Below are 18039 nucleotides of genomic sequence, written 5' to 3'. Positions count from 1 at the left end.
AGAGAGAGAGAGAGAGAGAGAGAGAGAGAGAGAGAGAGATGATTTCAATATGACAACACAAAACATTAAACCAGCACAGACTCTGTGAAATTGCACAGGTCACACACACTTGAAGATAGATGTGGGGTATCGAATTATTTAACATGTTCTTCTATTCTTAATCTTTATAACTTCCATCAAATGACTCTCTTCCTGATGGATCTGGGTGAGAGAAGGTGGAAGAAGCTACCAGTAGGATGATGTTATTCAATTGTCAATGATTGTTAACAGAGTTAGTTATGATTATAAAAATTTGGAATTGTAACATTGGTATAAACAAAACCATCTCAGAATCAAGGTAGGAGGTGGGCGGTGGATCTCACTAACTTTAAGAAGAAGACCTAGGAGTAGTGTGTGTCCTTTGGACCCAAGGATCCTTGTGCACTGAACCTCCTTGATCCAGAGATAAAAAGGTGTAGTACCAGAGAAGTGACAAAGCAGCAGAAGCATCAGAACCAAGAGCCAGAGCCTAAGACAGAAAAATGGGCTTCTCATTCCACAGAGCAAGTACAGAAGGGTGGCACTGGGTTGGAGGCTCACTTGCAGAGTGCTGTGCTTTAGGCGCTTAGTTAGGAGAGCCAGGTTTCCTGCCCCATGGAGCTATAAGCCTGAGATTATAGTGGAGGGGTGGTCCTGGGGTATTTATCAGCAGCCCTAAATATTGTAACATTGCCCAGGCAGAGAGAGGCCTGCCTGTGATCATTACTGAGCAAAGACTATTCTGAGTGAAGTACTGTGCCCTGAAAAAGGTCTGATCCTTCATCATAACCTATCAACTTCCCTAATATACCACATGTCTGTGAATTTGGAGTCTGGGTTTTGTGTAGTCATTTCAATGAATTATCAAATCCAGCTGAGTAGGGAATACTGTGGGTTGGGAAGAAATTGTTTGGTGCTTTTTATTTTATTTTATTTTTTTGGCCTTGTACATTGATTATACTTTAGTATCTAGTAGTTATAACAGAAATACCACGAGTGGATGGCTTAACAACCAGATATTTCTTCTCTAATAGTATAGGAGGCTACTGGTTTGAATTCAGAGGACCAGCTCTGACAAAGGCTTTCTCTTCATCAGTCTGGGGAAAGATCCTTGACTCCTTTCAACATTTGTAGCCACAGAATTTTTTTTTTTTAATTTCCATACACTTTGGCATTAATCTTCCCCAGGATCTAGGTGCTTCACAGTGCTGGGACCCAGGACCAAAGGACATACTCCACTCCTAGCTATTTTATCTTGGTAGTATTAAGTGTCTCTTTCTCAATTCTTTTTCCTTTATATCTTGTAAGATAAAAAGGTATTGCATACCAAAACCTTGGGTTGTTGCTGTTGTTAAGTGCTGTTGAGTCAGTTCTGACCCAAGCAACCCTGTATAGGATTTCCAAGGAGTGACTGGCGAACTTGAACTGCTGACCTTGCAGTTCAAACCAACTTTGCAACCCAGTGCATTAACTCACAGAGCCACACCATGAGTCCAAACCTTGGAAATCTCCCATAAATAAGATAAAGGTGGTGGTGGGATTAAGAGTATTGTGATTGTTGTTAAAAGCTGTCTAATTGGTTTGGACTCATAGTGACCTTGTATAGAGTTTCCAAGGGGTGACTGGTGGGTTTGAGCTGCCAACCTTTAGGTTAGCAGTCCAGTGCTTAACCTACAGCACCAATAATAATATTAAGGGTGGGTTAGAGTCCTGATACTCTAACCCATGCATAATATTCTTATTGGTTTATCACATCAAACCACACCATGCAGGATAGCAACATTTCAGCTGCCATTCACAGAATTCTGACCTAGTCAAGTGACACAAAACCTTAATTATCACAATCCATCCCTTGTCAAGTGAGCACCTGGATATATCTGTGTAAACAATACACAATCTATAAATAAAGACAGCCATAAAGTCATTCTACTAGCACAATGCCACTAGCATTCATATAACCAAAAACATACTAGTCCCATTATGTTGTTAGGGCGTAGAGCCTTGGACCCTTGCAAACCCTGACCAAAAGTTTGGTAACCTTGAAGCCTTGCAAACCCTGGCCAAAAGCCTAGGAAACTTGGGGTCCTGGAAATCCCTGAAAGAAAAAATCACAGAGCATATTGACATTTATGAAAAAAAAAAAAAATAACAGAATGGTTTTCATATACCACAATCCCACAAAACAATACCCAACTTTGGATAAACTAACAAAATAACCACAAATTCCCTCCTTTCCTAAAAAAACAAAGCAACAACAGGTTACTGGGGGATGCACACAAGAATCAGAAGATGATAGTTCAAGCTATCTTAAAATAGCTCAAGATAATCATCATAGACAATAAGCAGCTATTGATATCTATGCATATGTCACAATCCCATAATGAATATAGACAATGTTCCCTAGATACCCTTGTGACAGATTCCATCCTGAAAGTGCAGACTCCATAGTGAAGGTAAAGCTTGAGTGCAGCTCCAGTGAGAGGAGGGATGGAAGGAATGTTCACTGTCAGGCCACTATAGGAATCTTTCCCCTGGGATAATTCCAAACTAGTCTTCCATTTGGGAAATTGCCCTTTTAAACTCTGGTTTTGTATGCTCGAAGAGACACTGCTTCTGTAGCAAGCATCCCTTGCAAAGCACTCTTTAATAAATCTTTCTTCCTCTTGCAAGATATTCTTTAATAAATCTTTCTTTCTGAGTGACAACTTTATAGTCTAGATATTCATGGGCCCAGGTCCAATAACATTTAAGCTGGTGACTCTGTCAGGACACCTGCCCTGAGGAAGGAACTCCAGACCTTGAACCACCCTTTTATGGTTAGCGATTGTGGAAGCCAAGACATATTTGTCTCCATCTCTTCCTGGAGAATGAGTTCCCAGGGCACAGACATCTCTTAGATCAATTCTAATTTGTCACTCTCCTCCTTTCCTGGTTTCCTTCTGTTACTTTAATTACAATTTTGAATAACCCTCCAGAAGGCCAGGGGTATCTTGCTAAGCGGAGGAGTCAAAAGGGAACCTGTTAAGTCCCCATGGAAGCCACTGAACTGTATGGTCCAGGCATTGACCACTGACCGTATGGGTTGGAATTGACCTCCAGGAGACCAGTGGGGCCTCAGTAAGCAAGTTATTAGGGCTTGTGCTGTTTTTCTTTTCTGACTCATGGAAGCCCTCCATGAACTTTTCTTTTGCTTTTCTACTGATAATTTGGAAGACCCTTCATGAGGCCAGTGTGGACTCAGTAAGTATAGGTTATTATCTATTTCTTTTCTTTTCTCACTCATCTGCTCCTCCTCAACCTGGAGGAATATTTGTGCTAGTGTTCATCCTTTGTACTAAAGAGCTTGTCCTGGAAATTTCTTCTCTACTGATAGGGTTTTCTGACTCTCTTAATCCTTGTCAATGAAACTCTTGAGACTTTCATGTTAAACTCTATCCAGCATTTGGAGGCCTCTTTCTGTATTTTCTCTTTTCAGACCAGGAGCCCAGAGACTCTAAATTGGCCAGAGGATTGGTGCCCAGAATTTAGCTAGTTAATATAACTACAAGAATGCTTTCAAGAAGACTTTAATCAAAGTTAAAGAGAAAATAATTTACAATGGGCTATAAGAGTCCTGGTGTGGCGCAGTGGGTTAATGTGCCAGACTGCAAAGCCATTTGAACTGCAAGGTCGGCTGTTCAAGCTCACCAGTTGCTCCTTGGAAACCCTATACAGGGTCGATATGGGTCGGAACCAACTCAATGGCACTTAACAACAACAATGTAAGAGGAAAAGTGAAGTCAGTTGACAGAAAGTTTGTCTCACCACGTAAAACGGGAAATGGGGCCATTAAAATGAACTTTCTTGGGTGTTACTTTGAGAAAGATACCTTAAAGAAGAGAAAGCTCAAGATGCTATGTAACCAGGTTTAGTTGTAGTATGATCTGGCAGATAGAGTTATTTAGGTTCTATTTTCAAAAGATTCAAGAACTCACTAAGTAAAATGAAAGCTACACAACTGCTGGAGACAACAGTCAAGTGGAAAAGCAGAGAAAATAACCCACACCCTAAAGAAAACTCTGGAAAAACCTTGCCAAGAGACCAGTCTAATTTGGAACTAGTTACTCCCCCTTGCCCTGCTCAGAATAAGAGTTGCCCCTAGAAGCAGAACCAAATTGAGCCCTGATCCTAAAGTATAAATGTGAGTGGTTGTGAACCACTGACACCCACCTTATAGGCTATTTATCAATTTGTTTTCCTCTAAATACTTTTAATTGGCAGCCATGGGCTGCCAAAAGAACCAATAGATCTGTTTTGGAAGAAGTGCAGCCAGAGTGCTCTTTAGAGGCCAAGATGGCCAAACTTCGTCTCTCATACGTTGGACATATTGTTAGGAGGGAACAGTAGTTGGAGAAGGATATCATGTTAGGTAAGATGAAGGATCAGAGAATAAGAGGAAGACCCCCAACGAGTTGGATTGGCCAGGTGGCAGCATTGAGGGACTCAAGTGTGGCAACAGTAGTGAGGTTGGCCCAGGATTAGACATTGTTTCATTCTGCTGTGCATAATGTCGCTATGGGTCAGTACAAACTCAATGGCACCTAACAATAACAACAAATACTTTTCCATTAGAAAACCCCTTTCCACAGGTACCCCTCAGGAGACTGCATGAAAAGGTATGAAAAACCAGTACCTGCAAGAAGAATACTAAGTCAATTCCTTTACTTGCATCTCTATAACTATCCTTAAGTATACATTTATTAAGAGATAAAATAACTTTTTAACTTCTTATCTCTTTTCATGTGTTCTACTCTTTATGAAAGACTATCTAAGACAAGGGAAACCCTTGTTCTACAAGCTGAAAGGTTCCTTACCCTTCAAGCTGATAGTCCAGCAATTCCAGGTCAAAACGTTGGTCTTGCAAGGGTTCTAGCAGGACCCCACCTCTGAGTTTTCTCCAATCCCTTTAAAAGTGGCAGAGAGAGACATCTACCTAGGTAGGCTGGTCAAGGGCTATATGTAAGCTTGAAGAAGCCTGAAAAGAGTTTGGGCAACAAGAGTATCAGGATGGGTAGAGAATGGAGGGTGAGACTTTAGGGCCTTGGGGAAAAGTATCCAAGAACCTTGGGGACTTGCAGAGTTGACAAAAAACCCTGGACATGCTGACATTTATAAAAACAATACAGCAGAACATTTGACATAACTTACTCTTCTACAAGACAATACCTGACTTTCTGAGAAACCAGATAAGTAACCGCAAACTCCCTGTTGCCCTTAAAACAGAATAAGCAGGTTCCTGGATTATGTACACAAGAAAAAGAAGATGGTCTTAAAATCCAAGATGGCAATCATAGACCATACACTGGAATTGAACTGGAGGCTGTTGATATCTGCACAGGTGTAGCCATTCCATAATGAAGGTTCCCCAGAAACCATTGTGACAGATTCCATCTAGAAAGTGCAGAATCCAAAGTGAAGATAAAGTTCATATATAACTCCAAGGAAAAGAGAAATGGAGGAAGTGGAAGTTGTCAGACCACCACAGGAATCTCTACTCTGGGACCTTTTCCAAACTAGCTTCCCCTGCCCTATTTAACCCTGTAGCTTTGCACGCTAGAAAAAAACACTGCTTCAATAGCATGCCTCCCCTTGAAACGTTGTTGTTGTTGTTATTAGATGCCATCAAGTCCATACTGACTCATAACTACCCTATGCACAACTGAATGAAACACTGTCTGGTCCTGGGGCAACCTCACAATTGTTGCCACACTTGAACCCATTGATGCTGCCACTTTGCCAATCTATTTCACTGGGGAACTTCCTCTTTTTCTCTGACCCTCCACCTTACCAAACATGATAATCCTTCTCTAGTGACTTGTCTCTCCTGACAATATGTCTGAAGTATGAGAGTCAAAATTTGGCCATCCTGGCTTCCAAGGAATACTCTGACTTCACTTTCTCCAACACAGGTCTATCTGTTGGTTCTTTTGACAACCCATGGCACTTTTAAGATTCTCCTCCAACACCATAACTCAAAGCATCAGTTGTTTATGGTCTTCCTTATTCACTGTCCAGCTTTCACATACATATCAGGTTATTTAAAATACCATGGCTTTTGTCAGGTGCACCTTAGTTTTGAAGCTGATATCTTTGCTCTTCAACACTTTAAAAAGGTCTTGTGCAGCAGATTTGCCTAATGCAATATATCGTTTGATTTCTTGAATGTTGCTTCCATGAGTATTGATAGTTGATCCAAGAAGAATGAAGTCCTTGACAACTTCAATCTTTTCTCTGTTGATAAGAATGTTGCTTATTGGTCCAGTGGTGAGGGATTTTATTTTCTTTACCTCAAGATGCAATCCATACAGAAGGCTGTGGTCTTTGATCTTCATCAGTAAACGTTTCAAGTCCTCTTCACTTTCAGCAAGCAAGGTTGTATCATCTGCAATCACAGGTTGTTAATGAGTCTTCCTCCAATTCTGCTGCAATGCTTTTCTTCATGTAACCCAGCTTCTCAGATGATTTGCTCAGCATACAGGTTGAATAAGTATGGTGAAAGAATTCAACCTGTCTCACACCTTTCTGAATTTTAAGCCATTCAGTGTTCCCATGTTCTGTTCAAACAGCTTCCTCTTGGTCTATGTACAGACTCCTCGTGAGGACAATTAAGTGCTCCAGAATACTCATATTTTGAAATGTTGTCCATAGCTTGTCATGATCTACACAATTGAAAGCCCTTGTATAGTCAATAAAGCAGAGGTGAACATCTTTCTGATATTTTCTGTTTTCTTTATCAAATCTTTCTTTCTGATTGATGAATTGACTCTCCAGTCATTAATTGGCCCGGGCAATAATAACGTTATTCCAAAATTCTTCCATGACTAAATTTCAACCAGATACAAAATTCCTTTTCATCTGTGCATCTAGAATACAGATTATCTGCTTCCAAATACAATGGTGCAACAGGCAAAAAGCAGACATTTCCATTGCAAATGGCAGCAATTAAGGGGAAAGAAGGGATAACAGCTTCCAAAGAAGTTAAATTCAGAAGAACAATTTCCATTAGCCCTCAGGACTTGAAAACAATGCTTTAACTTCTAAAATCATCTAGGCAATGTTCCTGCACTCTAGATTCTGGGTAGACGTCTCTCAACCCTTGGCTTCACCTCTGCTTAATACATTGGCAAATCTGTTCCCTTGGCTTTGGGCAGTCCCATTCTCCTAGACAATCTGAGTGTTGACCCTGCCCCCTTTACTCAGTTAGGTCTCATATTTCTGTCCCATTAGACACAGCAGCCCCACCTCTTCAGTTTTGTGCAGGGATCACTCTTAATGGCAACCCTACACTCTAGAACCAATTTGATGAAGATGATAACTCTTTGAAACTTAGGAAATGACGATTACACCTTTAGAAACCATAAAAGTCATGGTTCTACCTTTTGAGATGGAGGAAGCTCTGCTCTCCATGTTTCTTGTCTCTTCATATTTGGCTCCCTGGTCCCTTTATCTCTAGAAGAGGTCAGTCTGGTCTCTAATTTTCTCAAGAACGTGTCAAAAAGCTCTTCAGTTCTAATGATAAGTGCCAGGAAGAAACTTATTCCACCCCACCAGCAAAGCCTAAACTGGAAGGCACTCAATTTTTTCACACCATGGGTCCAAGAGCCTAACTTCAATGACAATTGCCTAAAGGTACCCCACTATTCCAGGAAGCTCCTTGCATGAAGGTGCTCTGCCTTCCTGCTCAGTGTATCAGCTTCCATGCCATCAAATGTTAGTCTCCTGGTTCTGCTGCTGTTGCACTTTCTCTGCCTCTTCTTCATCTTACCATCTGTGCTGTCTCTGGTGCCACAGCTATCCTGACTTCCTCTGAGCCCTCATCAGAACTGCCTTTCACAATCTTAATCCCATCAATCTAGGCTTTCACTGGAGTCCTGGTATGGCTCTGTAGGTTAATGTACTGGACAGAAAAGTTGGTTTGAACTGCAATGTGTGTGGTTCAAGCTCACCAGCTGCTCCTCAGAAACCCTATACAATGTTACTATGGGTCAGAACTAACTTTACAGAACTTAACAACAACAACAACAAGGCTTCACTATTATTAGCCAATTTAATACTCTTCCAGTTTATGCTCACTATCCAGTTCTAAAACTGCTTCCACACTTTAGGTATTTATCAGAGTAGCACCCCATTCTTAGTACCAAATTCTGTCTTCACTACTTAGTGCTACTGTAACAGAGATATCTCAAGGAATGGTTTTAAACACTATGAATTTCTTTTCCAGAGCACCGAGTTTGGAGAGGGCTTTCTGTTCATCTGCACTGGGTAAAGGTCCTTGTTTCCTTTCAACATCTGTAGCTCCAGGATTTTGGACATTTCCATATACCTTGGCATCAATCTTCCCCAGGATCTAGACACTTCACAGTGTGGGAACCCCAAATCTAAAAGAGCCGTTCCATTCCTGGTTCTTCTGCTCAAGTTTCTCTCCTTATAGCTCTTGTAAGATAAAAGATATTGCATACCACACCCTTAGGACTTTCCCATAAATCTGTTAAAGGTGGTAGTAGGATTTAGGATGTTGTTGTTGTTATTACGTGTCATTGAGTCAGCATCCATCCATAGCAAGCCTGCATACGGTCTCTGAAGGGTGGCTGGTGGGTCTGAACTGCAGATGTTTAGGTTATCTTTCAGTGCCTATGCTACAGTGCCCACACCAGTACACTAAGGAAGTATCCCACTCTTGATTCTTTTATTGATTTATCACAGCATATCACATCATGAGGAACAGCTACATCTCAACTACCAAACCACAGAGAATTCTGGCCCAACAAAACATTAACTATCACATACTTCATTTTGTTTTTCAAAATCTTGGTGAACTAGCATGAACTCATGGCTTTACATGTACTTTCTGATTTGTATAATTTTGCAAAGTAGTTCTTCTACCCGGAGAAGCACTTATAACATAGGATTTGGCCATGTGACACAGATATACTCAATTTAACAAAAGTTTGTACTATTGGTGGATTATTTTCATGAGAGAAATGCCACTTCAATAAGCTCTCATGTAGATAGAAAAATAATTAAGGAAGATTCATTACTATGTGTGGCTTGAATATCTCTTTATCTGCATTTGGAAATTATTGACACACTCACAGAGCATTTATAACATCACAACTCACACTGATCCACAAACAGACATACTTAAGACTAAGGTGACTCACGGTTCCCAGTGACAATGATTCCCTGCCTCAGGGTCTTGATCTTTGCTTGACTGTAGATGTAGGAACAGAAATTTTCTGCTTGCTTCCGAAAATTACTATCAAGCTGCTCTTCTGGCACTTCCTCAATATGGTGTAAGAGACTGTTGTCACTTGTGGGACGATCAAACACAAAACATTTCCGTTTTGGGAAGAAGCGCCTGATACATTCTCTAGGCAGGTTGGACTTTTGGATTTTGGGATTTGTGCCTAATGAGTGAAAAGAGAGTAATCATTGAAGGGACAGCATTCAAGAAAGAGATCTGTCAAGTTTTGTTTCCTGGTATCTTTGTATTAGTACAGTATTGATCTTTGTATCTCTTTTATACAATCCTGTAAATCAACCTTGAGCCAACTACAAACAACAACAAAATCATTTGTGGACACAGTGAAGGGTCAAGGAAACAGTTCTGGAGAGGAATGGAGGGGCCCAAATGATACATCTTATGTTGGGTTTCCTCAGTCTATGTATGGAGTTCAGTAGAATATGTTTCTTTTATTACATGATTGACATATGAAAACAAATGGTCAGAAGTACTTTTCTGATCTTACTATCTTCATGTCAAAAATAAAATGTGGGTTTAGAAACAAATACTTGATTTAAGGATAAGTTATTGCTGGGAAAATATCAGGACAGGAAGACATTAAAAAAACTGAAAAATCAGAGCCCCAAACTACACACAACTTTTTTTAGCAAAAACCTCCACAAAGTAGGGTTAACCTAAATGTAGTTAGGAGACCTCACCACTTCTCTATGGCACATTATACTGCACTTGAGTGTGTCTTGCAGAGAGATTCTGTGGCAGATACCAGATGTTAAATGTTTGCTGAAGAAATGATGAAATGAAAATCTATATTCTTTTCTAAATTTAGCCACCCTCCTAAACATAATGCACATTAAGAAACCCTGATAGCTTTTTAGAATAAGCACTGGACTACCAAACACAAGGTTGACAGTTGAAAGCCACCAGCTGATCCATGGGAGACAGATGAGGCTTTCTGCTCCTTTAGTAAAACGTACGCATGAAGTATATTTTAAAAATTAATTAATTTTATTTTATTATGATTCTGTGTTTAACAACTTCCAATTTCATGAACTCTTTGTCTCAAAATAGAGCAGGAGGAGTACTTCAAACAGTACACAAATATGTGGGCCTTTAGATGTTACAGCACTAATTGTAATCTGAAAAATATATATTTCATATTAATAATTGCTCTGAAATAATTTGTTCCAATATTGTCTTCTAAATGTCATCAGCCACTGGATAGCTCCAGGAAATAATAACACATGAAAATCTTACTCTCCATTTTCCTGGGCCTCAATTTGTTCTCAGATATATTAATGTTAAGTCACTTGATATCAACCTCAACGGAACCATCTACCACCTAGACCAAGCACTTATACCTTTAATCAGCTTCAAGGAATTATCCAGGTACTTGTCTTCAGTGATAGGTTCTCCTTCTAACTTCAGCTCCAGACTGAAATCCCGAACAGTCCAAACAAAGTCTGGGAAGAAACTTATAAAATCAGTAGAGTCGCTTACTTCATCATTTCTGGAGGAGGATTTTGCCCTGATTAGCTCCGTTAGTTCAGTCACGTAGCTGGGAACTTAGCTAAGGAAGAAGCAGCACTCTACACCATAACGCCCAGATTTTATAAATAAGCTATAAATTGTATACACATTCAATTTGCCCCTATATTCCCTCTTCCTGACTCATGACAGCTGAATCACAAGAAAAAAGAGATAATTTCAGTTGACATCCTCATAAGCTGAGGAAATGTGGTGTTTAGGTTCCTGGAAGGATACTGCAGCTGCTCCAGGGCCTGGTGGTTGATGGTGCACATGCTGTTGTAGACAAAGGTGCTGCTCAGAAGTACAGCCAGCGCAAAGATCCATGAGTCATTCTTAGGGTCACCCTAGAAAGTACATTTATTTGTTTTGAGCATTCACTGTTTCAATTCTACTATGTTGTAGGATAAACATTGAACTGCTAACTGCAATATAGGCAGTTCAAACCCACCAACTGCTCCTTGGAAACCCAAAAGAGGGATATTATGAGTTGGAGCTGACATAACAGCACTTAACAAGAACAACATAGCTGACTAGGAAAGATAACTTAAATTTCTAAAATAAGACTAAATACTAACCTCTTACTTTGCATTTTCATTGACCCCTCTAAGAGCTTCCATTTCTTTAGCTTTTAAACTAAGTAAATGACATATCAATGTGTAAAATGGTTAACATAAACTTTACATTATATTAGTTGCTCAGTAAATGGAGGAAAATTATGCCTTTAGCAATGTTTTCCTTAACTAAAGACTATGTTAAGGACATCAATAAGCAAACTGATCTGCTGCTGTCAAGTCATATCTGACTAGGTGACCCCAAATAAACAAGTAGAACTAACTCATAAAGTTTGCAGCAATTTCTATTTATTTTGACTTGAAGAGAAATAGCTGTAGCATCCATTAATAACAACCATGGTGTTAAATAAAAGAAAAAGATCTATGCCTAATATACCAACATTTGTCCTTACAAAGGAATTAAGTTTCAGGAAACAAAATTTAACTTCGTTAGTCACAGTTATATTATGAGAATATATCACAAAAGTTGACTGAATGTAACAAAGTTAAAAGTAATTAGAGAATCATTAGCAAAGACAATTTCTCTTTGATTCCCTCTCTTACCTTTTCCACATCACCCAGTCCCTCAGTATCCAGAAGGACCAGGGTTTGATTGGGTTTAGAGGGGTGAGGTACACACCACATCCAGATGCCCTTGGTTTCAGACCTCACTGTGGAGCCCAGATGGAAGCCTGCAATGAAGAGGAGAAAGTAGTATCAATGACAGCAAGTAGTCAGGGCTGCCCAAGATCTGCAGTGCTTAAATTTTTAGGATGGTAATTGACTGGTAAGGAGAAGAGTTGTTTCCATTAGAACACGAACAGCAAATCAAACCATTATATTTACTAACTTCCTTCTCAAGAAACAGTTGTGTTCCCTGCTTACCTATTGCTATAAAGACTCACATTGCATCATCTTACAGAATCAATGGAAATGCTATTAAACTATACCTTTTTATCTGATGTTCTAGTGGGGGGAGGAGCATGATGTTTATGAATAAAATTAGAGAAAGGCTCACAGGAGAAGTCTACATTTCTGGTTCATTGTAAAGCAGATGCTCTTTTTCCTTATTTCAGTCTTATGTTAAGAGAAAATCACCTGTATACAGGAGACACTGGCAGGGAAAAGGACAGCAGTGAGCTGTTTCTGGCGTTCAGTTCTGCTGAAACAGGATTTCAATACAAGGTAGTTAGAACCAAACCTGAAATGTAGTCAGTAATTTGTGACTTGGGGATCTGATTTCATCATTGAAGAGATATGATTTCTTAGAATGGAAATACATCAAGTGTTTGAGATGAATGATCAAATGCCAAGAAAACTTTAGGAAAATCAGGGTAGTGTTAAAATACAGGAGGAATTAGGAATTGAGATCCTAGACTAATAAAAAATTTTCTAGGATTTTAGATCTGGAAAGAAGTCAATTGGTTATTTTATAATTTAATAAAACAATTGAATTTACAATTATATTGTGTCTGATGAAACTGAAAACTAGAAAGTGTCGATTGTTGACATAGCTACTTAGACATACAGCCTTCAATTTAGCACAAGCCCCTTGTCTCCCAACCTGTTGCTCTCTGGACTACAGTGACCCTATGTAGTCTGATATAAGGGGATGACCAACTAGTGTGAAACTAGTAAAAAAATAAAAAAGAGTAAAGGAATGTAATCAATCAGAAGAAGAAAAAGATTGGAGAGGAAGGAAAGAGGGAGGATGTCAAGTTTTCATAACTTGGTGATTATGTGTTATAATGTCCAACATGGCAGTTAAAATTTTGACATACTCATTGTCTTTGTTTACCTCCCTTTTCCTCCTATCAGATTAACTAATTTCTGTTCTGTTCACCGATCTTGTTGATCTAGGACATGGACCTTTATGTTCTTTAACCCAAGAACTCCTTGGCCTCTGGCTTCCTATAGAGTTTAACTAATGGGGAATACTACAAGAGAGCAGAAAACAGGTATGTGCTCTCCCAACTCCCATGCTGAGGGGCATGGTGAGCCAGTAATTCTATTCTTCTTGCTCTGGTTACAGTTCCTTTTACTCCGCCTTATCTGGTATCTCTGGTACTGCTACATTCTGCTATTCACTATCTGTTTGTCTTCTTAGGCCTAGAGGTAATAAGGACTACTCTGCTGTTTTCCCTGGATCTATGTTTCCCACTTCCTTGAAGGTTCTCATTGCTCTGTGTCCTTGTAAATGATCTTTCCATTACAAATGTTCAAAATGGATTTGCTCTTCCCCTTTGAGCCTGTATTTTTCTTTGTTCTCTTTAATAAAACGATGAGTTTTGTCTTCATTGTGTTAGGAGAGGATACGAAAGAGGTAAAAGCAGAAAGGACCCATGAGACATAATGGACTTTCATTCCAATATCTTAAACCCATAGCCAGAGAGATTTTCAGGCTATGACCAGGAACTGGTGAATGAGATACCCTGTTAAAATATCCAAGATTTTGACCATCTGCCATATGTAATGTTTCCTTAAACTGAGACTAGAAATGGATTTACTGAAATACCTAGGGGAGCATGAATTAGTAAGACTTAGGCAATTCAATGCCTGTACACTGTATTTTCATTGAGGAGTGGTTATAAAGCATGGATTGGTCTGTATTACTGTAAATTTCAGTGTCCATTGCCTTTGAGTCACTTTTGATTCATAGTGACCCTATAGGACAGAGTTGAACTATCCCATAGAGTTTCCAAGGTCACACATCTTTATGGAAGCAGACGGCCACAGCTTTCTCCCATGGAATGTCTGATGGGTTGGAACCACCCACCTTTCAATTAGTGGAAGGGCACTTAACCACTGTGCCAATAGGACTGGGCTCTTTTACACTCTACACCATGACTGTTTTCAATGTTTGCTAGTTCTAATAGAGTAAACCCATCTCAAGTACCCTATGAGAAAAGGCAAGGTTTAACTGAAAGATATCCTTCTTATGCATCCAAAGTATAAAATAAAACAAAGCAAATGACTTCCAAAAAAACAGAAGTAGTGACCTGGTCCTGCTCATGGAGCACTAGAAGGAGTGGTAGTCAGAATTTAGATATTTTAAAGCATCTTGAGGGTAGAGACTTCCTCAGCAGAGTGCTGAGAAATCCCATGGTTATTACTCAATGTTATGTTGAGTGGAAAATAAAAGGACATTGTTAAACTCTGTAAAAATATCCTGATGAATTTATTTGAGTTGGGCAAGGAAAAATGTCCTCTTCTCTTTATTGATGCTTAAGATCACCAGTAGAATAAAAGTGAAGACAAAATATTTTTTAAAAGCAAAGGGGAGATTGAAAAACATAAAGAAGGAATGAAGATGTAAGTAAGGAAACAGGGGAAATGAGAGGAACAAGGAAAGATAGGAAGAGGAAAGATAGAAAGATAGGGAGCGAGATGAAGAGAGAAGCTAAGAAACAAAGACAGAAGTAGAGACTTCTGTGTAGTTTAGTGGATTGAATTTTAATTCTTAGTGGTGTTAAAAGGAAGTGAAGTGTTAGGGGGGAAATGGCTGCAAAGTCTTCCTGGATAGACCATGACAAATTTCTGAAACTCAATAAAAACTAAAGGCGATAACTCAGTAGGAACAAGATTTAGAAAATTGTCAATACAAAGACATATGTGAAAGAGTTTTCAACATCCCTTATTGTTGCTTTGTTGTTAGGAGCCATTGAGTCGGTACTGACTCATAGTGACCTTATACACAGCAGAATGAAACACTGCCCAATCCTGGGCCAACCTCACAATTGTTGCCACACTTGAGCCCATTGATGCTGCCCTTACAAGCAGGCAAAAATTAAGTGCTGAACTGCTAACCAAAAATCGGTGGTTTCTTGGAAGAAAGATCTGGTAAATTGACTGCCAAAAGATCAGTCATTGGAAATCTTATGGAGCACAGTTCTACTCAGCATATATAGGACTGTCATATAGCGGAAGTGATTTGACAGAAACTGGTTTAGTTTTTGATTTTGTATAGTAACCAGATCAGCACACGTCTAAAAGTTTGATAGTGTTGAAGTTTTGTAAGGCTGTGGAAAATTCTCTGTTACAACTAATAAGCATATAAATTGCACATAAAGTTTGAAAGTCATTTGATATTATCTATAACAATTAAAGACATACATACCCTGTGATTCAGGAATTCCATTCTGGAGTATTTATATACAGGTGGTTTGTGTACATAAGCAATAGGTTATAAACAAAAAAAAATTTCAAGACAATCATGTTCATGAAAGATAAAAATTGAGTATTATGCATATTTTCATTCATAATAAATGGATAAATCAATTTTTGTACTTTACTTATTAGTATACTGTAAGAAGCCCTGGTAATTTAGTGGGCTACATGGTGGGTTGCTAACTACAAGGCCAACAGTTTAAACCCACCAGTCACTCCAAGGAAGAACAGGGAGACTTTCTGCTCCCATAAAGATTTATGGCTTTGGAAACTCTTGTGAGTTGGAGACAACTTGAGGGCACACAGCAGCAATTTAGTACAACCACTGAACTTTTAACCACAAAGTCAGTAGCTGAAATCCACTAGCCACTCCTTGATTCAATGGCACTTAACAATAACAACAGCAGGAAGCTAAATGAGTCATTCAAACTTCCTGATGAGCCAGAAGAAAAACACAAAAGAATAAATTATAATTCAGTTTAAATAAAGTTTATATACAAGTCAAACTATGTTGATTATCTTTAAATGTCTGCATAAATTGTAAAACCATTTTCAAAAATCAAGAGAAGAAAAAGTGTCATGAAAACTAAAATGTTGGTGATTACTAGTGAGAATGTGAAAGGGTATATAATATTTGGGCTTTTTAATAATGTGACTATTTTATTTCTTGACCTGAACACTCATTGTATAGGTGCTGATTTATACTTACCAATTTTCTTGTGCATTTATTTTTTTACACACATTTATGTATGTGTTTTATTTCACCTATTAGAAAAGCCTCACAGAAGTGCCATGGAGTCAGTTCTGACTCACTGTGACCCTGTAGGTTTTCTGAGGAGTAACTGCTGACTTTGAAGCACTGACCTTACAGGTCAAACTGAAATTGCAGTCCAAGTGCTTTATCCTACAGCATTTATCAAACTTGCAACACAATGGAGCAAAACAAAACAAAAAAATCAGATGCTAGCAAGCGCCAATGAAATACAAGATATACACAAGTCCTCCTATTTGGGCACAAGTAATGCAGGAGCAAGAAAATAATTGGCAGAGCGGATTTCCTGGACAGCTGAGAGTGGAGGGATTCCAAAGGCTGATAGGGTTGGATAGAGTTTAGAGAATTCTTTATTGCTGGAGAAAGACATCCTTTGTTATTTATTACAGGATTTGTGGATAGAAATGGTAAAAATTGGGGCGCGGTGATTCCATACAATAAAAACTGCGAACTGGAAGGTCCGCAGTTAGAGCCAAACAGCCATTTGGCAGATAAAGATGAGAATTCCTGCTTCCATAAAGATTTAAAAAGCCTCAGAAACCCTATGATTTGGAACTGACTCCAAGGCACTTCACAACAGCAATGGTTAAAGTTGTAAAATTAGTGATGATAATTAGCAGGGGTTTTTTTTCAGTATGAAGAGGCCAACTTATCTTTAATATGATCTCAAAGGAGGCATGATCAGTCTGTGTTATCACTGGTTCAAACTAATGACCCTTTCCCAGAACAGTACTCACCATGGTTCTGTCCTGCAAGGCGGTTCATCAGGTAGGATTTTCCTGTACGATACAGTCCTACAATGGCTACCACCACCACAGGCTGAGAAATCGCTTCCAGAATCTCTAAAGCTTTTGGATTCACAGTCAGTTTCTCTTTATGGTTTTCCACCAAACAAATAGGGGAATTCATGATGGATCTGGAAGTCATGGTAACCTGCAACCCAGAAGAACCACACAATAGATTGAAATATCTGATTTCATGACTAATAGTTATTCAGAATGCATACATACCAGCTTTCTGCTTGTGGAATGTGTATATCAACTTCTTACTTTTGGAGTCCTGGTATGGCGCTGTGGGTTATTGCGCCAGACTGCAAAGCCGTTTGTACTGCAAGGTCGGCGGTTCAAGCTCACCAGCTGCTCCTCGGAAATCCTCTACAGAGTCGCTATGGGTTGGAACCAACTCGACGGCACTTAGTAACAACAACAACAATCTTTCATAAGGAAAATATGAACCCTTTCAGTTCAAAGACTGGTATAGTCTCTTTATATACAATAGGTTGTAAACCTTACAAAAGCTCTAAAAGTACCTTGTTCAGGTGATGCATAAATGAATAGGATAAGAAAAGCATAGCACAGATGATAAATCCCTAAAAGCATCAAAAATTAGTGGATAAATAGAGACAGAGTGGACATGAAAGAGAAGTGACTTGTTCATCAGAGGTTCTAAGAGGTGTCTTATTAATTCAACAAGTATATATTTAGTACTGACCAAGTGCTGGGTGCTCAGTATCCAGCCATGAACAAGATAGATACAAATTCCTGTCTTATGTGAGCTCAATTCTAGTAAAGGAGACAGATAGTAAATTTAAAAATAGAGCTATGTATTTATGTGTGTGTGTGTGTGTGTGTGTGTGTGTGTGTATATACATATTTGTTGTTGTTGTTAAGTGCCATCGAGTCAGTTCTGACCCATAGCGACCCTGTACAGGGTTTCTGAGG

The 18039-nt window shown here is 39.1% G+C and overlaps 1 protein-coding gene across 1 annotated transcript in view; it reads right to left on the bottom strand.

Moving 5' to 3' along the window:
- The window catches only part of LOC102822740 (guanylate-binding protein 4-like), a 128795-nt gene extending 111550 nt beyond the window's left edge, over positions 1–17245 (bottom strand). The window contains exons 1-5 of the mRNA XM_006831062.1: positions 17056–17245; positions 11944–12071; positions 11063–11172; positions 10660–10856; positions 9219–9464 (exon numbers count right to left, since the gene is read on the bottom strand). Of these exons, the coding sequence (XP_006831125.1) occupies positions 9219–9464; positions 10660–10856; positions 11063–11172; positions 11944–12071; positions 17056–17245 (871 nt within the window). The remainder of the gene's footprint in view (positions 1–9218; positions 9465–10659; positions 10857–11062; positions 11173–11943; positions 12072–17055) is intronic.
- Positions 17246–18039: the final 794 nt, after the last annotated feature.

Source organism: Chrysochloris asiatica, unplaced genomic scaffold (assembly GCF_000296735.1).
Source record: "Chrysochloris asiatica unplaced genomic scaffold, ChrAsi1.0 scaffold00002, whole genome shotgun sequence".
Classification (NCBI taxonomy): domain Eukaryota; kingdom Metazoa; phylum Chordata; class Mammalia; order Afrosoricida; family Chrysochloridae; genus Chrysochloris; species Chrysochloris asiatica.
This window is presented reverse-complemented; position numbering and strand designations above follow the sequence as displayed.